This window comes from Mirounga leonina, unplaced genomic scaffold, assembly GCF_011800145.1.
Source record: "Mirounga leonina isolate KUSES-001 unplaced genomic scaffold, KU_Mleo_1.0 Mir_201, whole genome shotgun sequence".
NCBI classification, from domain to species: domain Eukaryota; kingdom Metazoa; phylum Chordata; class Mammalia; order Carnivora; family Phocidae; genus Mirounga; species Mirounga leonina.
The window spans coordinates 6,201,357-6,227,407 of NW_023270504.1; the positions used below are offsets into that span (position 1 = coordinate 6,201,357).

At 34.4% G+C, this 26,051-nt stretch overlaps 1 protein-coding gene across 4 annotated transcripts in view; it reads right to left on the reverse strand.

Moving 5' to 3' along the window:
* CCDC91 (coiled-coil domain containing 91) overlaps positions 1–26,051 on the reverse strand; it is a 344,660-nt gene that overhangs the window by 67,692 nt on the left and 250,917 nt on the right. For all 4 annotated transcript variants that reach the window (XM_035027989.1, XM_035027987.1, XM_035027988.1 and 1 more), the window contains exon 12: positions 11,758–11,871. In XM_035027989.1, coding sequence (XP_034883880.1) covers positions 11,758–11,871 — 114 coding nt within the window. The remainder of the gene's footprint in view (positions 1–11,757; positions 11,872–26,051) is intronic.

Sequence of the window (26,051 nt, forward strand, 5' to 3'; positions counted from 1 at the left end):
TAACTGCCCAGAGACAGCTTCTGCTGCTTAAGAGGAAAACCCTGGTTGATACTAAATGGCTATTAAGAAGTCGCTGAAGGCAATTTAGCCTCAGGAAAATCAGGAAGATCTATGGCTAGTTCTGGCTCTCTAAGGGCTGATGGCTCTAAAATTCCAGCTGTTTCTGAAAGAAAAAAAAAAAAAAGTCAAGTCTGGCAGCCTGCAGTTAGCAAAGTAACAAATTATTAACTATAGTCACTTGAAATGAAGTGACCAATGAAGGCAAGACTTCTGAAGATCCAGTGGCTACTAACATGGAACAACAATATAAAGAGTAATGAAGAAGACAAGATTCTTGACTGGCTTTTAATTCCACAGCACAGCTTTTAAAAAGATAACGAAATGTTTACAATTCCAAATTCTCGGTTCAAGGCAAAAATCACAGCCAAGAGCTATTCCCTAATGTTCCCGGGGAGGGAAAAGGCAGCATCAGTGAACAACACTGTCTACCTTTTACAAACCAGGAGTGCTCCTGGGTATCACTGCTTTCAGTGTAGATAGTGGGATGCTGAGGTGGCCGACCTCAGGCAGAAACACTTAGATGCAAGAGGCAGGAGGAGGAGGTTACTGTTCTTACTAGGAGAGTTAAGTTTAATCAGAATGCTCTGGCCTGCACTGACCATTGGCTTTGACTACTGGATCAAATGATCCATATACCAGATAGGCATCCAAAAAAATTCCAACTTAATAAAATTATAAGATATCTAGGTTTAATAAAGAGAGGCCTGACTTGAACCACTAAAACAAAAATTTGTAACATCTTTTCCAATTTCTAGTCCTAAGACACTTTGCAGACCCAGAGCTCTTTGAGTGAAGGCGAGAGTGCAAGTTCCTGAAGACATGTATCGTAATGACATCACAGGTGTAAACTGTAAACTCTCAGCTTGGCCTCTTCCATCAAGGTAACTGCACTGGAGAAAGGGATATACCAGGTCTTTTGGGTACTGCTGTAGAATAGCTCTGAACTAACTCTAAAAGACGGGGGACCCAGAATACCACTGTGGGCTAGTGGTCACAAAGGACGATTGTGGGAATCAAATGATGAGTGGATGGAATTCTAACCTGAATCTGCCTCACATTCAGTCCAGGAGGACATTAAACACAGAGAGTATATAGCTGGCATTGGAGAAGGAGAGTAGATTACCAGAGGCTTAATCAGATAGTGGTTTCATGTGCAGTTGCTCTTGCAGATGTGCATTCGTTGCTAGCGCTCGGCACCAGGTATACTCAGACTATTCATCTGCACATGACTTTTTCCTTCTTCCCCAATAGAGAGAATACCTGTAAGAGCTGTTTTCATAGAGCAATAAATCATTTCCTCTTAGGGTTATACAAATTACTTGGCTCTGAACCACAGTATATTTCACAAAGACCATTACTGTCTCACCAAAACATAGGACAACTACAATGGTGGTGACATTACATCTCCAGGACCTGGAAAGCAGGAAGTAATAAGTATTCAAGATCCTTTGTACAGATATGTACAACATAGCTCTAAGTCCAATATGAGTGTAGTAAGGTGGGAGATACATCATTATGAGAATATAAGAGCTACATCACAGTGAAGTTTCTGAGGGCCCCGCGATCTTGAGCATATCAGGTTAACCTCTACAAAGTTAGATAACTAACTATACCTTATGCCTCCTGCCACTAAGAAAGAGGCACAGTGGTATGTGGGTCTTTTTGAAAATAATATATATCCCACTGGGAATCTTGCTTTGACCTATTTAGGAAGTGACCTGAGAGCCTCCAGCTGTTGAGTGAGCGCAAAAGGACAAAGGAGGCTTCCTAGTTGCCCCAGGCTCCAGAGCATCTACGTGGTCTTCATGACCAGCAGAGCCAGTGGATTTAGAGACGTTAGTACTCTATCACAGTGATAGATGGAACCCGTGGCAAGTTCAGATCAAGGAGTCCTAGCAGAGATCTCTAAGGTTCTGGAGCAAAGTCATCAGGCAGGAAACTTGTCCCTTTGAGAGGGAGCATTTAGTTCATTACCAAGTGCTACTGGAGTCTGTGTATCAGGCTGCGGAAACAATAAATGTGACCTGATCTGCCCTAAATGAACTTGGTTTAGCTGATTCACTGAACTAATAAATCAGGCAGGCTCAGTAGTAAACCATATTAAGTGGCTGTGACATACATGGGATGAGACTTGAGAAAGAAACAGCAGAAGTTATGTGATCAGATCATTCACCCTCTCAGCTGCACTTGCCGTGTGGTAGTTTGCTACAAGAGACTTTAGGCCATTCCCATTATGAACACATCTTGTTTTTATAAGGGATAGCTGAAGTATTTTGTTATTATTTTACTTGATATTATTGTTAATATGGTTAAGTATGGAAGAACAGTGTATTCTAAAGGTTAGGTTTAAGTACTGACAAAGGGTATAAATTGATGTTGAATAGCCAAGCAATGTAGGATAGTATACGTCTGCCGTATTTTCTTGTTTTGGCATTTTGTGAAAACCCTTAACATATCAGGAGATATTCTGTATTTATAAGTTTGGTCACTGCGAGGTAGAATGCCCAAAGAATATTTTCTTAGCTTCTTTTTGTACCCAGTATATAGGCATGTGATCAAAGGTCTACCAATCAGGCTTGCCCCCATGAGATTTCAAGAAAAAATGAACAATCTGATGAATGAAACTCCATTTGGGACCTTCTTAACTGGTGAGGATAGAGGAAGAGACTTTGGCTTTTGGGGGCCAACATCTAGAGGTTGTGAGAGGTGGTGTAAGTGGGAAAGGGAAAGCAATGAGTTGGGAGGGGGAGCATTTGGTGGGCAAGCAGCAGCAATGGGATTTCCTCATTAGGTCAGTTCTATGTCATGGTTTTGGGCTTTGCTTTTGGAAGCTGAGTTTCAAAGCCTGTTTCTCCCATCCCAATAACCTCTTAATAAATAAACTCCTCTTCTGTTAATTGGTCAGAATCAACCTCTGTTGCATAAAATTAGGAATTCAATCTGAATTTAAAAAATATATAGTTTTCAAATAGACCAACAACCTGTCAAATATTTATAGGATCTTAATTAGGTTAAACTTAAATTCTCTGCTAAAGGGATGCAATGATAAAAATTAGTTCTTAGAGGGTAAATTCATGACAATGTTGCAGTTTTATGTATAAAACTAAGGATTATGGAATCTCAGCTGAACCAATCAATGATGAGGGGAATGAATGAAAAACTACTAGAAAAAGAACAAAGGATAATAAATATCTTTAAAAAGAGAAATAATAAGAGATATACACTGGTACATCAATCCCACAGAAAGAAAAATAAAATTGTATCTTGCCTATCCATTTAATATTCCTATTTTAAAAAAATAAGAAAAATTGTCTGACAATTTAGTCAAAGACTAAGTCAGACATATGATTCACCCATAATCTAATGGATTTCATTCAAAAATAATGTGATTATAATAAATGATGTATCTGTTTCCTCTCTGTTACAGACTTGAGTTCACATGTATTAAATAATTGGCCTTCCTTTAAAGAGTGAGCACAAAGCTTCCAAAGCAAGACAGGAGCACAGAGAGGTCATGTCAGTGCATATGAATCAGCAATGAACAGAATGTCAAGGAGGTTTTCTCTGTTTTCATATGAGAAGAAAAATACCGCATCTCTTAGAAAATGATTTTTTCATGCTGTTTCCAAGGCACTATTAGTTACAAACCAAATTGTTATTTTTGCTATTTTTTCAAAGGAAAGAACTGATGGCTGAGGAGATGCATATGATGGAAAACAACTATATAATAAATCAAGTAGTTTAAATGTAACAACTACCAAGTGTCATTTAGTAATAATACCATCTCCTTTGTACTGAAAGAGATTTTGATAAAGAAAGGAAATAAGAAAACAGTCATTTTAGAAGTTTCAGTTAAAAAGTAGCACATAAAAAATAACTCATCTCTTAACAATTTATACATTTCAAAAATAAGTCAAAGAATGGGAAGCAACAGATATTCATAAATATGTAGGATAATACAAAGAACATTAACCTATTATGGAGTAAGCCCACACAATCCTATAGACATAATTTCTATAGTTCAATTGTTTGAAGTACACAGAGAAAGTGATTATATTTGTAAATGTTTCATAAGAAGATCTTGTAGATATTAGTGCAAAGCCTGAGTTGTTTGTTATTGTTCAATCCTTGTATCTTTCTTGTAAAAGACAGTAATTCTCTCTACTTAGCAAGATTGAATTAAGAATTGAGAGCCACCAAGAAGTGTCAGAGAAGTAAATACTAGGATTATACTGCTTTAGCTCCATGCTGAAATAGAATAAAATGAAGTTAAAAAAAATATTATCCACGCCAACATAACTTCAAAATTCAACAAAATTGGCTTTCAAACAGATTATGTTGGGATCATGCTCAGTTTTCTTAATTTGCTACATAAAAAACTTGTTTGCAATAATGACTTGTATATTTGGATCTATTTTAAAGGACTGAAATAACTCTGACATGTAACTTTTGTTTCATTTTTAAAGGATTGAAATAACTATGACATGTTACTTTTGTTTCATTTTTTTTAATTCTTAGAGGAAGTATAATTTTAAGGGAGTTTGGCGTTAGCCTGTATGTGAGTAGAAATGTGTACTAATTCCAAGAATATACCCATAAGGACTTTAATGAGAACTAAAAAGAATAGGCTACGGGTTTTAAATACAGTGTTAACTGGACAAAGATAGAGATAATACTACCTAGAACAGTAAAGTTAGACTGGTTTTAAAAAAAGCAAGACAAAGTTATTGTTACCTTATCGCTGCTATTATATAAACTGGTGGTGGTTTTAACTTCATAGCCCAATTCATGCGGCGCATTTTAGAGAAACCTCATTTTAAGACTTTGTCAATCTTTTACCACCACCTAATATTTCCTAATAAAATTAGGAAAACATCAGGCCTGTTTTTTATATAAATCAAAACCTTAAAACCCTGTGGGAATGAAATAATATTTAAAATAATCTAAACCAATAGCCTTTGCTAGGGAACTCAAAAGTTCACAATAGGTGAAATATCTACTTAAAAATAACTTATAAATTGTATGCAATACATAATTGCAAGCAATTTCCCAAGTGAGGTGTGTGACTGCACACTCTCCATGCTTTTCTGTTTTTCTTCCTAATTTGTCTGGATGGAGCTGATTTCTCTAATTTATCTAGATGGAGCCTGTACAAGTAGAAAGGTTTATTAAAACCCTGCTAATGGGGCGCCTGGGTGGCTCAGTTGGTTAAGCAACTGCCTTCGGCTCAGGTCATGATCCTGGAGTCCCGGGATCGAGTCCCGCATCAGGCTCCCTGCTCGGCAGGGAGTCTGCTTCTCCCTCTGACCCTCCCCCCTCTCATGTGCTCTCTCTCTCTCATTCTCTCTCTCTCAAATAAATAAATAAATTAAAAAAAAAAAAAAGTCTGCTAATGGAGAAACTGACAATCCTAGAAAGTCGTCTGAAAAATAACGTGTAAAGCAAATTATCTAACCAGACTTAAGGAGTTACTGGAGAATCTCCCTACATGGTTTACAGTCAGACAGAATCAAGTTAAAATCTTGACTTTCTTTTCTACTGATCTTGGCAGTTATCAAATATCACTGACTCTCAATTTTCCTTGTCTGTAAAGTGCAGATATTATTTTAGGGTTGTTTTGAGGATTATGTGAAACAGTGTAAATAAAGCAGCTATCATGGCATCCTGGACAAACTCAGTGCTCAATAAATGGTTGTTGTTTTGTATTGTTTTCTGATATAGAACATTTCACTTCAACAACCTAGATTCCACTTAAGTTGACCATTTCTAGGTATTCCTTTAACACTAAGATCATAGTGAGATCATGTTTTCTGGGTTTCTATATTATTGAATTTCCATAGTAACTTTTTCTTCAGTTGAACAACCTCAGATCTTTCAAACTCTTCTCCTAGGTTATATCCTCAATAGCTCACTCTAAGAACTCTGATTTCCATGAAAATACCAATAGCACTGGCTATTTCCAAATCTCTATGTCTTTCTATGTATTTGTTATTGTACCATTTGAAATGGATGAAATTTTATAAATTTGGAAGGTAAATTTTTTATGGGTTAACTTGAAATACAGGTAGTATGGAGTAGGCTAAATTCCCTTTGGCATCAAAAAACGAGGTATGAATGAAAGGACAATAAGTACATGTGAGGGTATATTCATTTTAATATGCCTTGGTCAGATAAAAGCATTTTCTTATATGAGACCCAAATCAAAAGTTCTAAGGGCAGATGCTTTTTGCATAGGCAATATACAGCCTGCCCCAGAATGAGTATGATAAGTTAATTAGGCTAATCAATTAGAATGAAAATGAGGCAGAAGGCTGGGAAATGCCAGAAAGTGTCATTTTCCATGTTAATGCATAAATAAGATATAAAAGAACTAAGATATTAGATAACTGTCTTGAAATCATGTTTAATTCAAGTAACTGTAGAACTGATCACAGAGTTCATTTTGGCCAAATACTACCTTTTAATAATCAGTTTGAGATGCAAATACTCAAGAATATGTAGCAAAACTGGATTAAAAGAGTCCTTTTAAAATTAAGAAATTCTGACAATGCCTTGAACACAAAAACTTTGAAATGAAGATAATTGCTCCTTAGTCTTCTCTAAAGATCTAAATTAAAAGGATCCTCTAAAGTGAAGATTATTTTCCTGGAGGTGATTTAGAAAACACAGGCCGTAATTCTGGTTCTTCAGAGGAAAAAAAAATAATCTTTTATTACATTTGGACAAGATTTTATTTTTTAGGAATCACTGCTTGGCTGTGAGTAGTTGTTGCTTGCTGAATGTTATTCACACTTCCTCCCTCATAGCAAGCTCATGTGTAACAGTCTTAACTTGTGGGATGGGCTGGAACACTCCATTCTAATCCAAGGGCCATAGGTCATTATAAACCACAAATTCTTCCTCCCTAGGGAAGTATTAAGGGATGTGGTCTTTCCTATCTCATTTTTCTGTAATCTCCTTTAGTCTAAAATATGGTTTATGCCACTAATCACCAGATTTAATATATTATAATAATACCTTACCTGGCAATTAATATCAAGAGAAAAATCTTCCCCAGATTGGCACCTATGGAATTTCAACTGTCTAGTTACAATGAGGCATAACAAAAGAATAAATATTTTAAATGCCTGACAGGAAGGAATTTTCCCTATAAGATGATTTTGATGGTCTAGAACAGGAGTTGATGAGCCTCTCTCTATAAAGGGTCAGATGGTAAATATTTTACATTAGACGGTCCTGATAGAATCTCAAACTGCCCTGCTATTGCAGCATGAAACCAGCTAAAAAATGGTACATAAATGAATGGGTATGGCTGCGTGTTTCAATAAAACTTTACTTACAAAAACAAGTAGCAAACCAGATTTGACCCACAGGTTACAGTTTGCAACCTCTTATGTAGAATTTATAATGATTCAAGAGAGTTTGGACCAAAATTTAAATTTTAATGAAATACAGTTATGGCCTTTCCATTGCAAATCACTATACTTGAAGACACCTAGCTGACTCTCAAATTAAATATATCTTAAAATCTTTTCAGGTTTTCCTATTTACTTTTTCTTTGGATTGTACAAATTACAGTGAAGATTTCTAAATTTATTTAAAAAATTAGACAATTTCAGGGGCACCTGGGTGCTCAGTTGGTTAAGCATCCGACTTGATTTCAGCTCAGGTCGTGATCTCAGGGTGGTGAGATGAAGCCCCACACGGGGCTCCATGCGTAGCAGGGAGCATGCTTGAGATTCTCTCACTCCCTCTGCCCTGCCCTGTGCACATGCACGTGCTGGCTCTTTCAAATAAATAAATAAATCTTTAAAAAAAACCAGACAATTTTTATCAACTATTGGAAAATTTGTAAGAGTTGAGGCTACAAAACAGCAGCTTTTCAATTCTATGCTAACTGTGAATTCAATATAATAATTTTTTCTGGGCTTAAGAAGATAGAGTTTACAGAGGATTAAAAAAAAAACCCTTTTCCTTAGAATACTTAAAAGAAAGTCATTTATCACTGGAACAGATCCATTATTATTTTGAATTATTTTTCTGGCTGGTCGTTTAAAAAGCTCTCCTTGTTTGGTATTTTGATTCTATACTAATTCTTGGTTACTACTATGACTTGGACTAACAATATAAGTACTATGTATCCAACTTAGTAAATAATTTAGTATGCAATTTCAGTGTAAATTATAATTCACTTAATTAGTACATGTATAGGTAGCCCCTCTGGTTCTATCGAAGATGTTTAGACTAGATGAATAGTATTTATAAAATTTGATATCTCTATTGATTTAAGGAAAACTGGTAAATGGCATTTAAAAGTAAAACATTTTCTCAGTATAATTCTAATTTTTGTATAATTTTAATTCTAATTCTTTGTATAATTGTAATACTTAAAAGGATTGGATAACTGATTAAAAACTTGTTGACTGCAGACACATGGAAAAAGCAACGTTACCACTATGGTGATACGTGATTCTACTGCATCTTACACTGTAGGACAAGCTATAAGTTATTTGAAAAGTTAAGCATTTGGGTTTTTCATTCTGTGTTTCCCTATCTTTTAAAAGTAAAAGACTAAAGGAAAAGATGTAGGGAAAAGAGTCTTCATTTCAGCCTTTTAGTGAATTTGGTAAGGGTAAGATGATGTCAAAGGAAAAACTGTTTAAGACAAAAGACATTGAAGACAGGAACTAACACAACATTAGACTTCTTCCTTCAAAGATTTCTGAAAACTTCAAAAGGGGAAGATTACTTCACAGACTGGAATGTAAGCCCAGTTGGAACTAAGGTCTATAGGGCTTTTGAGGTGTCTAATGCTAAAAATCTCAAGTTGACTCTCTAGTTAAAAAAGGCTGGAGAGGAGAAAGGAAAATTTTTGTTCTGGAAAAGTGTTCTTCTCTGATGCAAATAGAAATCCATCTTACAAAGGAAGAAGTAGAGATGAGTTGCCCTAATTTAGTCTTTTGGAAAGAGACAAGAACATTATGAATTTGCTAAAAAACTTTTGTTTCGTCTAACTATGACTTTATAAGCTATGAGGTATCTTATTTTTTGTGAAAAATTTCCAAGCCCAAAGATATTCACACAAATTAAATTGAAATACTGAAACCCAGTTTTGGAAAGAAGAAGAGTATAGAGAATCTAAATTTTTAAAAAGTTATATAAAAAAGAGGTCCAGTAATTAGTTGGTGCTCCATTTCAGATATTTTATCCATTTTCTTTTTTTATAGCTTTTCTGTTTGAAGAGATGGAAACATTCAAATATTAAAAGTATTCCACAATGGGCTATAAAAATAACTCCCAAATCCCCAAGTGGAAGTAATAAACTTCCTACTAGTGTACTGATTAAATCAGTTCTAATCTTCTGTGAATCTAGTAACAAGAGTGGAATAAACTTTTAGAATCACACTGTAAGCTTCAGAAGAAAGAGAAGGCCAAATATTAATCTGAAAAGCACATTTTTCATTAGCAAAAAAAAAATAATAATGCTAGTAGGAGTTTCTGGGTTTTTTTCCTAATAATGCAGTGAAAATGATAAAAACCATAGCACATATTATTGAGTCCTTACTTCAGCTGTTCTATTTTATTATATGTTTATTATTAGTGACAATTCTGTAAGGTAGGTATTACATTTATTTCCCTTACCATATACAGGAACAAGCATAAAGAAGTGGAAATTTGGTGCAAATAGAATCAAATGTCCTGATTTTGTTGTTGTTATTTAATGAATGTTTCTACATGTGAGAACTGATTTACCTAATACAAATGAATACTAATTCTTTAATAGGATTTGTAAGAATACACAGATTCAATTGGCAGAGTGCATTGTCAATCCTCTTCAAGGATTAATTTGCTCACATAGGGACCGGATAACTCCTAGAAGAGCATTTCTTGCTCTCATCTTAAACATTTCTTATGGCAGCCACATGACTCCTTTTGATGGGAAAGTAACAGAATTTTGAATTTTTCTAAGAAAAATCTTCCATTTTGATTAAAAAAATACTAAGCTAAAATAATGTCATGAGATCGCTTCTCAGCCTTTTGGCTAAGATCAAGTGTAAAATAATGTCACGAGTGTGTTTGCTTTTTTCTATAATCTCTTGTTCAGATTTAGAGCTCAAGTGAAGACTGGTCACATATTATTAAGAAAACCTGAAAGAAAAAGATACACCCACAAGACATCCTGAATTTACTTGAAGTTTATGTTCTTTCACTACTGCAATTGCTGTGCATATGTGGAAAGCATCTATAGTTCCTTTGTTGCATGACTACTTTTAAATCAGACTACTGAAAATAAGCATTTTGGGGATACACATGGGAAATAGCACTTTTCTGAGAATATATCACTTCCTAAAAAGTCAACTGACTATTTTTGGCTCAGAGTTTTCTCTTCAGAAGGTTAGGCACCTATCAGGAATTTATTTGGGTGAAACTGCTTTTAAAAACACCTGGATGCACAAAATTTAATCCCACACAAAATGTTTGCATGCACAAAATTTTAATCCTACACAAAATGCTTCTATGAATGGATAATTCACCTGGAAAGTTTAACTAGCAATTTCTACTCTGCTGACAAATTCTCCTTTGTTGAAACCTAATGGTAGCTATTGAGGGAGGAGAATTTTCTTTTTCTCATACCAAATTTGACTTCAAATTAAGAGTGTGGAATTAAGGTGGTGTCATGTGCTTTTACTGTACTCCTAGCCTTCTACTTAACTGCCAACTGAAGGGTAATCCTACATTTTGTATTTATTTTGCCATTTGACCACCAATTAAGTTTAGATATCATGTGTCAAATTTCCTCATACACACACTGTTTTATGCTTTATTTATATTTTTATTATATATTACATAACACATATGGTTAATTGCTACATGTTTATATTACATATATATATCTAATATTATATACTATATAATCCCCAAGTATATTACTTCTATAATATATAACATGTTATACGAAACATAAAAAAAGATAAACCGTTGTGTATAAGAAAATTTATTATATAACTTCTTATGTACTATATTAGAATATGTTTATTACAGAGATTACATTAAACATCTTATGTGTTTCTTATCTTTCTTACTTAAGGCTAAAGATCTGTTGCAAAGACTACAAATTAAGTCTGACCCATTATTTTCAGCCACTGCTCAAACTCACACCTTAATAAGACCACACTGCACTGAAGTGACATTTATTTTGTAAAGCTTCAGTATGTATTCTGAATTTTTTGAAGCATATTCTGAATTATGTTTCTGAAATGGAACTATGACAGAAGAACCTTAACTTGCTAACTGTATTGAAGTCTACTAGAACCACAATGGTGTTAACAGTCAGAAGGCCTAAAGGGTGTATGCAAATTTCAACAGCTAGTGTAAGAAATTAACAAATTTATGGCAAAAAACCTAAAAATCTAAAACTGTCTACTTTCTTCATGAGGTAATTAAGTTGGAAATGCTATAGGTCATTTCTAGGAGTCTAGCAAGAAGTTATTCAGTGCTGCTTTTTGTTGACAGATGGAATTTATGTTTAAAGATAGAACTATCAGAATATATAGTTATAACAGAAAAAGAATCTTGGAGATTCTTAAATTAGATGACAAAGGACATTTTAAATATTTTAAAATGTCATATTATTGTAGGAAAGCCAATGTTTCAGTTTATGGAAGCACAAAGTAAAACCCTTCAGGGGATACTTACTCTTTTCTGTTCTTTTACATACTCTATCAATTCATCTCTTGTTCTCTTCACTGCCTCTTCCACAGCCTTTTCACTTCGCTTTTGCTCTTCTATTATTGCTGCCTTAACAGTTTCCTGTTTGTGGGAGGAAGAAAAAAAGTCAGGGAGGTATGCACTATGACATGTTTGTGTCCATTTCATATAAACTAAAACTGCTCTGCAATGGGTCGAGCTCATTCCGCTCAAAGTGTATCTTTAAACAGGAATAAGAATTTACAAAATCTTTTAGGATGTTAGAGATTCCACAGAATTCATTTTTCTAAACCGAGTGAAAGGGAAAAGAAATGGAATAAGTCATTTATTGCAGGGAGCGCCTGACAGACTCCAATGGCTTCCTTACCAACCTTTCATTTGATGTTTACATGATTGATTGCCTTCCTGTACTTTGCACTATCCACATAAGACTTCCAACTTGTGTTTATTCTTCCAAGAACACCCTAATGCTCTAGCTGTTTTATTCACGTTTAATTTTCCCATCATACAGTAATCAAGTGTGGTCTGGGTGAAGATTTATAGCTAGTTTGGTCCTTCTGCCAGGTTAAGATGTTGAGAGCTGGACACCATGAATAAGAGGTAAAAATTCCACCCTGTGTGCTAATATTTGAAATGAGGAATCTGGGGAGAAAAGTGGTACTTCCTATTTTACTGAAATTATAATCAAGTACCTTGGAGATTTCAGAATTTCAGATAAGGAGAAAAAAGGCTAAAATTCTGAAAAACAAGTATAATACTTTTCAGAAAGTACATTTTCTGCTAAAATAGCATATCATGGATTGGATGAATGCCACAAAATAAACTTCTTTAACTTGTACTTACCTATATAGGTAGCATCCTTCTTTTACAGGTGATCAGTTAGAAAATGCCTTGAAATTTTGTGGGAGTATTTGCTTCACTTTGTTAGTCTTAAGGACTCTTCACTTTGTAGTGTATGCTTGTTTTTGTTTGGTTTTTCCCAATTAATTTTAGATATGTGTATATAACCCAGGAAATATGAAATAATATTAAGAATTTCCTGTTGTGAATATATTTACTGCAGAAAATTTGAAAATACAGAAAATTATGAGCACAAAATAATACACACATGTCTCCACACTTGGGTATAAAGAAGGTGGGGCTCAAACTGTACATACTATTTTCTAACTGGCATTTTACACTTAAAATATATTTTGAGTACTTAACCCATTATATATTCCTTCATAATATGATTTACATTCCATTGCAGGGATATGCAAGAATTTATTTGATCAATCCTTATTCATGTGTATTATGGTTGTTTTTAATAAAATAAAGCAGTGATGAACATCCATATATGTATTTTTGTGGTGCATGTTAGATATTTCTGTAAGATGAATTCAAGAAGTAGAATCATTTTGGTCAGAGAATATAATTTTTGAGTTCTCTTATAGTTTCTGACCTTTTGTACAAATTTTTTTTTTCAATAAGCAGTCCATGGAAATGGCTGTTTTCTTACATCCTTGATTACATTTTAGTTTTCCTTCTTTGAGGGAGAATGACATCAAATTTTATTCTGTATTTTAAAAAGATTATTATGTGATATTCAGCATGTTTCTAGAAGTATTAGCAGCATACATATCATCTTTTATCATCTGCCTGATCCTATCTCCTCTTTCCACTTCAATACTGGTATGCTCATAATATTTTGGATTCCTTTTGTAAAATAGAAAATGAAGTCACAAATCTACAAATCCCTAGAATGGTGGTAACTTTGAAAATGGTTACCATTTTATCTTTAATCACTGAATACATTAAGATCTAGTTCCACTGATAAAATAATAGAGTACTAAGTTGTTTCCTTAATTATTTGGAAAGACTAAAGTTGAAAACCTATGATAAATGTTCAAAGACAAAAATAAGAACAAATAAAATTATTTAAAATAAAATCATATACTATTACAATTCTTACTGGTATCACACTAATTTGAAATTTGAAAATTTTCGTATTTTGGAAAGGCAAAAAATATTGCTAAGCCCCCTGAAACACAACACATTGATAGTTCTATAGTAGACAGTATGAACATTCACACTATGTGGGTAAATTTAAAGTACAAAAAGCTCCACGTCAGTTCAGGCAGGTTTTGCCAACAGTTGAGTTATAAAATCCTTAGCTTTCAGGGCTTTTGGAATTTTAGAACTGCAGATAAGAACTGTAGACCTGGATTATTTGAATGTAAAAGACAAATCTATGTCACATTAAATATCAACCAGAATTTCTAAGTAGCAAGGGTTGTATCAGTGAATGTGACCAGGCAAAAACATCAATTTAAATAAAAGGGATAGGTGCAGAAAAAACATGAAGAATTAGTTAATTTGTTCTTCCATTGGCTTTTGGGGGGCTGAGAGTTTATTATCTGCTCAATCCACATTTTTGAGGATCTCTTTGCTTTTTGAGCTGATAAGGAACCATTTTCAAAAAAAAAGTTTCTTAATTCAACTCTCCTCTCCAGTTGGGAATTAGGTGACAGTCGAGGTTGTGAAATCCATCCTTAAAAAATACTTGCCAAGAAATAAATTCCTTTGAATATAATACAAAAAGTAAAGTTTAAGCCATCCATTTTCTAATTAGACCAAATGCTGACTTAGTTGGAAATAATTCGTGGATTTTAGGTGCATGTATACAAAGTGCCTGTGAATTTCTGCCTAGATGTTTTGTTGAATTCCCTACGAGACATGAGAATTCGTCTAAAATAAAATATACCTCACAAGGAAGGAAGATGTGCCATCAATGAGTATATGCAAGTAGGCAATTAAAACGAGTATTTTCCAGAATATTTTAGGAAAGGTTACACCACTGGAACATGGTATATTCTCTAAGGCAGGTTTCTCAGCCTCAGTACTATTGACAATTCTTTGCTGGGAGTTGTGGGGGGACGTCCTGGGGTAAGCAGCATTTCTGGCATCTACTCACTAGATTGCCACCAGCTGAGAACCACTGCTGTATGGTAAATAGTTTGTGGAGGGAAATACATCCACTTGCATATATGTTATGATTTGTCAAAATATATCAGTTACGTTTCTCATCATATCTTAAATATTTTTATCTAAAATATATGCAATAAAAAGATAAAATCTATGCAAGAAATCATATCCAAATGATTATATAGCTAGTTTTTAAATGTGGAAGAAAGAGTTCTATATACTAATTTCTTAAAAACCTGGATGACTGGATAACAATGAAATACGTCAAGATGAATATAATTTAGGGCTAAAAGTTTATGTGACATTTTATTTAAGATTTTTAATTTCTCCTTATTCCTTAGAAGTATATTTATGTTTTAGTATCCATTAACCTACCATACATTTCAGTAATCATAGGATCATGAACTAATAAATGACCTATGGTTGTTTGTTCTTTTTCGGTGTAATTTAGTTAAGGATTATAAACACAGTTAAATTATTTATGGAACAAATTTCAGCAATCAACTCAATTCCTGTTTGTGGGCTATATACCATAGTATCAGAAATTCTCTGGGGGCAACTGTGTTTCTTTTTTTAAAATACACAATGTATGCATATTTCATAATTATATATTATTTAAAATGTTGCACGTGGTTGTGAAAATGTACCTTAGAAAATGAGTGTTTGAATCATGAGTCAAGTCAAGTTGCCTTGCTGTTAAAAAAAGTGAGACTTCATGGAACACTACATCAAAAACTAATGATGTAATGTATGGTGATTAACATAACATAATAAAATAAAAAAAATTTTCTCTTTTAACCCTGAAAAAAAAAAAAGTGAGCCTTCCATTCCTACACAAATTTATGAGTTCAAACTACAGTTCCATCAGTGCTTCTCAGACATTGATACAAATGCATAAAATATCTGTATTTCAAAATCCACTTACTGCACAGTTGAGAAACTTTGACCTAACTTTCAATTGGAAGTAATTAATCTACACCGTAATGATATGCTAAATGTAAAATATTAGTAGAATAACCTAATTCTATAAATGTTTCTCAAGTAATGAATATGCTCAATTAAAATCATGCTCATTGACTGATATCAATATTTGATAGTATCTACCTGCATTAGGCATTTTTAAAGATGAAATATGGAGAATCTTATATCAGCATTAATGAGTTTTGCAGCCATTTTTCATGATAGGGATTATCTAACTTTGAACCACAATAAAGCAAAATGTTATCCTCCCCAAAGAGAATTCTATTGTCACTAGGTTTATATTATTAAAAAATATCATCGAGGGGCGCCTGGGTGGCTCAGTCGGTTAAGTGTCTGAATCTTGGTTTTGATTCAGGTCATGACCTCAGGGTCCTGAGATCGAGCTCTGTGTCAGGCTCCTTGTTCAGTGGGGAGTCTGCTTGAAATTCTCTCCCTCTGCCCTTCCCCCTGCTCATGCATTCTAAAATAAATAAATAAATAAATAATCATTATATTTTTAATTTCATCAGTAAAATTTGTGAAGTTTTTTTCCCTTGTTATGTAAGCACCTACATAATATTCTTGATTAAGCCTCTTGTCCCATCAACCCTAAAATTATTACTATATGATCCTCTACAGAAAAAGCTTGCCAATCCCTGATTTAAGTCATGATTCTCCAAGTTGGCCAAGAGCCCAAGTTGGGCTCAGCTGGGCAGTTCTTTTAGTCTTGGCTGGGGTCTTCCACATATGTGAAATCAACTGTTGGGGCTGATGTGGCTGCCACTACTGAGTTGCCTCAGGTAGAAAGGTTTGTTTCTCCTTCCTGTGGTTTCCCATTCTCTAGCAGACTAGCTCAGGGATTTTTTACCTAGCACCTGGACAGAGTTGCCAAAGAAAGAGTGAAAATATCTTCCGATGATCCTATGTTACTGTAGCCATATTATATTGGCCTGAGCAAATAAGCATTATGAATTGATTCCCAAACTGTTATCTAATTGTCTAAATAGCTTCTCAGTATATTCAAAGATATTAGGCCTTCTATTATGTTTATTTTCTTGGAGATATATCTCGTGGACATATCTCCAGACTGGATTGGTTGTTCTCTAGGTCTGTTACATAACTGTCTAATCTGGATCTCCCTCAGGCATATTTCTGGAAATTCACTACATCTCTCTTGAACTGTTACTCCAGCATTCTGGATATCATTGAATTCTTCTTTCTTGGTTTACTCCTTTGTTTTGACAGAGCACTTCCTGCAGGAGATTCTTGAGAAAAGGCACATGGGAAATAAAAGTTTTGATATTTTCTTTGTCTGAAAAATGACTTTATTCTACCCTCAAACTTAATTTATAGTTTGGCTAAGTGTGGACTTCTAGCTTGGAAATTTCTGCAGTTTTAAAGGTTTTTGAGAAATCTGATTACATTCTGATATCTCTTCAATTGCATAAGTTTTTCCTTCTCTAAGAACTTTTACACCTTCTTTATCCCCATTTCTTAAAAATTTCATGACAAACCTAGTTATAGGTCTATCTAGAAACTCAGGTCTTACAATATAGAAACTCATGTCCTTCAATTTGGGAGATTTACTTTAATAATAATACTAAAAATACATTATTTCTTGCATTCTGTTTTCTATTTTTCAAGAATCCTCTGATTCAGCTAATGAACCTCCTAAGCTGACTGCCTAATTTTCTACTCTTTTCACTCCTATTTTCTGCCTTTTTTTTTTTTTTTTTGTATTTTTACACCCTTGTCTCTGGAAGACTTCTACAACTTCATCTTTTCTTTTTTTTTTAACTTTCTACTATATTTTAGATTTCTAATCTTTTATTTGACTTAAAAATAGCATCCTCTTCCTGTTTCATAGATGTAAAATCTTCTCTTACCTTTAAGAACCTTAATGATAGTTTTTTTTTTAACTTTCCACACTTTACAGAATGTTTTATTCCCTGTTTTTCATGGGAAGTTATCTGTTCATACTTGACTATTTGCTCATGTTTAAAGAGGAGAGCACTAAAATGCTGAGTAACATCTCTGTGCTTGCAGTTGTGGTTTATGGACTATGATCTTAATAGCAGAGTAATCTGGCTTGGTTATTTCCTTGGGGCAATTTCTGATACCAATATATTTAGGTCTTTTATCTTGGGCTGTCTAAATTCCTCAGAAAAGAATCTTCCAATTTCCTGTCTGGTTGTCAGGATTCTGAGAGCTGGGATAGGAAAAATGGCTAAGGTTCTCCATAAGCAGCATGAAACTTGTCACCTTGCTCTCCTCCCAACCCCATGTTCACTTTGCCTTGGTGATCCCTGTTCCCAGAGACCCTACATTTTATTTTTTTCCAGAGAAATAACCCCAGTTTTCTATCAGAAGTGGAAAAAATGCATGGGGGCCTAACTGTTTATTAAACAGACTTTCAAACTTTCCTTCTAGTTGAGTCCTCACCTTCATTCCCACTTCCAGAAGTTTCTGGTGCCACAAACAAGTAAGCCTTTAGGAGTTTCTACAATATATATTGGTCTTCTCAGTTTCTAATTTAGGGTTCCATTTCACTAGAGTTTTCATTTCAGTGGCGTTTTAGAAGGGAGTGGATAAAAACAAGTATTCTGTCTGCTCGTTTTAACATGATATGTGTTAGGAAAAATGTATTAAATTTTTGGAATAATTTTAGATTTACAGAAACTTGCGAAGGTAGTATAAGAGTTCTCATATTTATTTCATCCAGCTTCCCCTAATATTAACATCTTACATAATTATGGGACATTTATCAAGATAAGAAATTAACATCACACAATAATAATAAATAGATTGAAGATATTATTTGTATTTCACCAGGTTTTCCACCAATGTCTTATTTTCTGTTTCAGGATTAATCCAGGGCAAAATGTTGCATTCAGTCACCGTATCTCATTAGTCTCCTCTAATTTCTGACAGTTTTTCAGTCTTTCCTTAATAGGACATTGACACTTTTGAAAGGCACTTTTCAGGTATTTTGAAGAAATATGGATTTATCTCTTTTTTCTCATGATTAGACTGGGGTTATGATTTGGGGGAAGAATACGATAGAGAGCATGCTTCTCATTATATAGTATCTGGGGAATGTGGCCTTAAACATAATTTAGCACTGGCAGTGTTAACCTTGATCATTTGGTTAACATGGTATCTGCCAGGTTTCTCTGGTACAAAGTTAACATTTCTTCCCTTTCTATAATTTATTCAATTAGACATGAACAACTAAGTCCAGTCAACACTCAAGAGGAGGTGAATTAAGTTTCATCTACTGGAAAAGAGTGTGTATCAACATTTATTTTTAGAGATACATGAATATTTTTAGACTACAGACAGTTTCTTCTATAGCCATAGAACTGTTCCACATTTCTAATTCTTCTTGCTTCAGTTCTGGGATTTATATTTTTCTTGATAAGTTTTCATCTCATCTAAGCTTTACAACTGATTGTTACTAAGTCATTTATATTGCTTATATCATATTTAAAATTCGTGTTGCATCTATGTTAGGTCACTTTATTCATTCCTCTGACATGTTTATTAATAACATCCTTCTTCATCAATCTTGTCAAAGATTTGTGAATTTTATGTCTTTTAAGAAATGATAATATTTTGAAACTTTCCAATTCATGTTGTAAACTTCTATCATAAACTTTATTATTTCTTCCTATTTTCTTTGGATTATCCTATTCTTTCTTTTCAAACTGTATTAGTAAATTGGGTGTTAGCCCATTCTTTCCCAGTCTTTTCTATTTTCTAATGTATGTATTTAAGACTATGATTTTCCTTTGAAGTACCACTTAGATGTTTCTCATAATTTTTTAAGTAAATAACTATTTTAATAATGACATTATTTTTCCTTTGTGCTTAGCTTTAAAAAAAATTACACATATTAAAATGCACAAACCTTAAGTGTATGTACAGCTCAGTGGATTTTCACATACATATACACCCATTCACCTACGACCAAGATCAAGATAAAGAATATCTATATACTACAGAAAGTTTTCTCATGCTTTTGCCCACCAGAGATAACCACTATTGTAATTTCTATCAAATGCCTCAGCCAGATGTGCTTTGTCATGTATCTTACTCTTCCTCATACTGAAGCAATTTACGCATTTGACAAATTCCCTAGTTCATTATAAGGTCCTTGAGCACAATAGCAAAGTCTCATTCAGGTTTGTAATCTCTGCAAAAACTACCATTTGTCATGCTCATAGCAAGTATTTGATATACAGTTCCCTGGACGTGCCATGCTCTCTCTGGTTGAAGTCATTTACCCTTAGCCTCCTCCTGTGATGATCAAATGCACTCCTGCACAACTCAGTCTGAGCATCATCATCATCTGTAGCCTTCCCTGAAATGTGTTAGACCTTCCCCATCTTCTCACAGGGTGGTGAGTTTAGCATCCCTTGTATATCTCAAAGCACTCCACAACTCACAATCATAACAACTGCTTTACTTGTCTATCTTACCAACTTGAGATCTCTTTGACACCAGGGATTATATTTATTACAGTTCATATTCTTTATGACTAGAACTCTAATACAGTATCTGGTACAGAGTATAGATGCATAATTCATCTTCAATAAATAAGTTAATTTTTTTCCCCAATGCAAAGAAAATCTACTTAAGTGTAGGGATTGTAACTTACATTTGTGTTCCCCAGAGCACCTGTATGGTGGGTACACCCTAGGTTAAAGCTTCCCAAACTTTCTCAGTTCACAGCTCCCTTGCTGTCTCAGTAATTTTTTCTATGGTGCCCTCTAGGCCAAAAGAAATACCTATTTGTTTCATTTACTAACTAGTTAGGTTATAACATAGCAGCCATTTGAAAAGATGATACACAAAAATTGAAACTCAAATACTTTCAATTCATTTTTAACCTAAATTACTTATTCATGAGAATTCTGTACGTAGCAGGAATTGACAGCTCTGTAAATCTTGGCATAAAATCAGACAATGACACTCTCATTTCCTGTTCCACATGGATATTTCCATGGTACTTGCAACCCCCAAACCTAACTTCACTATGATATGATGTACTAGAAAGGAATGTAAGACAGATTCGTATTGTCAACCTAGTTGTTTACCTGGTTTCCAAAAGATCCCAAGTATCCGTGTGTGGCCCCCTAATATTTGAAACATCCTGCAGCACCCTCGTAAGTTCACTGCAGCATCCCAGGCACCTCGGTGCAGTTTGAAAACCACTGCCTTAGGTAATCGCAATAAACATCCATTCACTCACTGTTTATTAGCCTTCACACTCTGCTAGGTGTTAAGACGACAAAGGTGGTTAAGACGGTGGTAATGATAATGATGATAATAGTAATCATAACATATCAAAACACCACCACCACATACTGTGTTCCAGACACTACACTAAGTAAGGGAATGGATTTCAGCTGGGTCAATAAAACGCATCAATGATACTTCCAATTAAAGATTCTGGGACCTAACAGAGATCCGTGTGAAAGACACAGCAGAGTTAAGCAAAATATAATGTAAAAAGTATTAAAATAAAATTACAAAAGCAATGATAACTTGGTGTTTAAAGTTAACAAAATAGTGTTATTTTTGATCCTCATATTTCATCCTCAGAACCAGTTTGAGAGGCAGGTATACACAGCTATATACTTAAGTTACATGTTTAAAAAATGGCAATATAAATACTTTAAAAGGGGTTTTACAGTAATTATTTCTAAGAGAGATTTTCAATGATTATAAGAATGGCCGATTTTTGGAATGTTAGTAACTAGTTCTAAATCTGTGGAGTTGGAAATTGCCATGTATCTATAATGACACAAAAAGAGAAACCGAGATTCCTAAACTAAAAAAATGACAGTAGAAATTATATTTTCTTTTTTTTTTTTAAAGATTTTATTTATTTATTCATGAGAGATAGAGAGAGAGAGGCAGAGGCAGAGGGAGAAGCAGGCTCCCCGCGGAACAAGGAGCCCGATGCGGGGCTCGATCCCAGGACCCTGGGATCATGACCTGAGCTGAAGGCAGACGCTTAACCGACTGAGCCACCCAGGCGTCCCGAAATTATATTTTCAATACATACATTCTTCAATCTTCCATCCAATCCATTCTTCACAATCCTGGATAAAAATGATACCCTTTTTGCTAGATACCTTGTGATTTGATAGCTTTGTATCGTACTGAGCTAAATTTTTTTACCTACTTCTTCTAACCTGTCCCCCCTCAATTAAATTGAAAAAAACTCATTTTATGACAGTCCTTCAAATAGGTGAAGATGTTACCATATCTTTATTTTTCTCTTCTCTGAACTAAATAAATACTCCAATTCCTTCTATAGTTGTGACAAGGTTTCCTGCTCTGTTACTGGTCTGCCCACAATACTTTTTTACATGACATTTATGGTCGCTAAAGTTGTTTCACAAATCTATCTCAGTTTTCATTTTAAAACGTTACCAAGGGCCTCACAACAACTCTGTGAAGCAGGTATTATAAATCCCACTTTACAGATCTGAAAATGGAGCCTCATACATTTTTAAAAAGTGGTCAAGGTTATGTCAGCACAAGCTAGGACTCACATCTAACCCCACCTACTTCTTTGCATATTTATTTTGGTAATCAATTATTCTTTTGATCAGAGGTAGCAGAAAAGAATTTGCAGCCTCACATGAAAGAACATGAAAGAGCTAAGATTAAGCTTCCATTAGTGTTCAAGCAATGTGATCAAGATGGAAATTTCTCCATCTCCAGTTCTTAGCTCTGCCTTTGGTGTAGGATCCATTTTCGCAAAAGTTCTACACATATGGTCCCAAGATGGTTATTAACAGTTCCAAGGACTTTCCCATTTTCTTACTGTGAATGACAGTGTTTATATACCTGAGGAAGCAAGTTTCAAAAATGGAGCCTTATAGCCTTGACTCAGTGAATGTGTGAATTCTTAGAACCTGCTAACACAGAGGTAAGACATAATCATTATTAGCCTAAGTAAATTAGGGCTTATGCCTAAATTAGAAAGTAGGTTAAATCTCACCTAAACCACATGGCTAAGAGATAAAAAGTATCACTTTGGGAAGAGAGGAGCAGATGCTGAGGAGACACCAATAAATGTCTAAGATGATCCCATTCTGATTTGGAAATATCGCTCTTAAAACATGGATATGGAAATGAATGTGATGCTTCCATCAGACCAGTGAAAGAGTATACTACTTTACCTAAAAATTCTATCTGGACTCATGCATCCACTCATCACCTAACTGCAAATCTATACTAGCTGTTCAAAGTAATCATTTGCTGAAGCTAAAAGTAATTACTATTTCCTTGAATAACAATAAGAAGAATCATCTCAGTTTGGCACCCAACAGACAATCCAATTAATGTATGTTTTTAAAGGATGGTAACACCCAAAGCACTATTTTTGCTGACCCCACTTTTGGTAAAATGTACCATTTGAAAGCAACCAAAACTCTGAAAGAGCCAAATTATGTTGATGGAGATCAAGTGTATTTTTTAAAGATTAACATGTCTTCCTAAAACAGTGTTGGTTCTATACCATCTTATAACCTATTGCAGTTTTCAAGACTCAGCTCCTACTTTCAGGGTGCTTAAATCTAGTGGACAAAACAGAGAAACAGATCCTTTAAATATAATACGCCTGGGAAGTGGTAAAGTTATATACTGAATGCCAAAGAAGAAGAAAGAACACTTGATTTAACTTAAGAAATGTAAAAAGAAGTTTTCTGGAGTTAAAAAAAAAAAGCTAAGTTATTAAATAACAGTGGGTTTTGCAAGTTAGGAAAGTGATGGTATCTCAGGGTGAAGGCACAGTATGACTAAAGGCCCAATCCCATCCAATAGCATGATATGTGTACCAGTAGTTTGGTACTAAAAGCATGAAACGTGAAGGAGAATGGCAGAAGATGAACTGAATAGGTAGGGACCAGGTCACTGAAAGTTTATATTTCATGTTCTGAAAGATTTATAGTTCATGCTAAGTAGCTTGAATGTTATCCTATGGGGCTATGGGGAGGCACTGAAAAATTTAAAGTTCATTCATTTTTTATTCCAAATTGAAAGGGGACAAAACTAGAAGCCAAGAAATCAATGTAGGAAGTCAAGGTAAACAATCAGAACCACAATGAAGTCAGTGATAGCAGGCAGGCTGGAGGTGTGTATGCTTAAGGATTATTATCAGGTAAAATGGAAAGGTTTTAATGATTAAAAAGGTATCAAAGTGGGGATGAGAGAGGGAGAGTTTAGGAAAATCTCCAGTTGTCTGGACTGAGCAGCTTGGTAGATAGTTATCTCACTGAATGAAAATAGGAAATATAGCAGGAGGGAAAGGTCTTGAGAGGCAAGAAGATAATTGATGCACTATTTGTTACTTGTCCCTAATTGCAATAATTTTGACAAAAATGGAATTAAGATTTTACCTTTACTTAACTAGATGGTTATCAAAGTTTTATAAATAAAAATTTTAAAACAAACTAATGAATCAAAACTAAGTAAGTCAATACAGAAAAATTATTTCACTGTTGTTAAATTATCTGGCCTGCTAAGCTAAAATAGAAATGCTATTTCCTTTTTTAAAAGAAGAGTCAGGTGGCAATGCTGAATTTCTTAAAGAAAATTTAACCACTGATTGTAATGTCTGTGGCTTTGGGGGAAACATAACCCCAAATTACAGTGGCTGTGGTTATAAACTATTATAAAGAGCTTCCAACGTCAGACATAGTTTAAGCGTCTGTATGCCCTGGAGTTCTTTTACAGGACTTTGCTAGAACAGCAAAATTAATGACTCTTTTCTTTTTGCCCATGGTGGTGTCAATAACACATGTACTTTCCTTTTGTTAACAACGATTTTCAAGGGACACAGAATTAATTGAATATGAAAACCAAAAAAGTTAGAGTCATTAACTTTCTTCTGAATATTTCAGAGAAAAAATGCACCAATCTACAATCCACACTCTGATTTAGCCTTAATTTATGATGAAGGCCAAACCAAATTATCTCTCAAATCAATTCAGAGAAATATGTGCCCCAATCCTTACGAATTGTGTTTTCTGTCATAGTTTAACATTTCTCTCTTCAGTTAATGTCAGTATTAACACAGAGAAAATCTACAGGTAAATTATAAAGCCAAAGCTGTTTGTCTTCCTTACCTTTGTCAGAGCAATTTTAGTTACTTAAGTTTACACCATTTTTCGCTTTGCCACACTCCATCTTTTCCTTATTTCTAGTGTGACTTAGTGGCCAAAGATGCTAACTGCTGTTAATTCTAAATTTTATTTCCAAAATTACTTTAATTAAATTTCAGTGCTATGAAATAACCTCTTAGAATTAAAAAGATAGCTTCCAAGCTTTGATAACGTCAGTCCCTTCAGTCAGTACTCAAACAGTTTGCAGTTCCCTGGACAGTACTTCAGGCTGTATGGATCACAACTGGCTGCTGAAGAACGAGGGGACAGAGGAGTGCTGGCCTCTGAAATCAGACAGGAGGTGAGCAGAAGATGGTGGAGCTGCTGTTTAGACTCATGGCCCTGAACTTTCTAGAAAATGGAGATGAAGCTTTGGCCACTTAATCTGGGTAGCAGTGTGATACAGAAAGCACTAGTAACTTTAACACCTTCGCAATATCATCTGAAATACAACCCTCACAAGTATGAGACTATTTCCACAATTACACAGTTAATCTGAAGTGGCCATATTTTTTCTAGGTAGAAGATGACTGTATTCGGTAAGAGAATGTCATGTAGGGTCCTGCATGTCCAGAAAATTTTTGGTTTTTTATGTATTTGGCTTTGACACCATCTCTATGGTTATTAATCCCAAGTTTTGATCTCCAGCCCTGACAACACACCTGAACTCCGGACACACATTTCTAACTGCTTACTTAACATTTCCTCTAGGATTATGAATAGGCACCTCAAATTTAATATGCACAATTTAGATTATTTATCCCCATGAAACTTAACCTTCCTCACCATCTCTAATTGCCATGTATCCAAGAATTTATTCTGGTAGTTATCTGTTTAAAAAAAAAAAGCAGCTTTATTAAAGTAGTATTTATATACAATAAGATTCATCACTATAAAATACATTATTTGGTAAGTTTTGTCAAACGTAACTGCCACCATTATGATTAAAATATTTCTATCACTTTCAAAAGTATTCCCCCACAACTACTGATTTCTTTCCTCTTAGATCAGTTTTGCCTTCTTCTTCAAAATTTCATACAAGTAGAATCGTAACATGTAAATTTTCTGAGTCTGGCTTCTTCCCTAATTTCCTTATCTAAAGAAAATCTCTACCACCCATTCTCAGTCAAACACATAACCCTTTCCACAGCTCATATCACTATATGGAATTGCCTT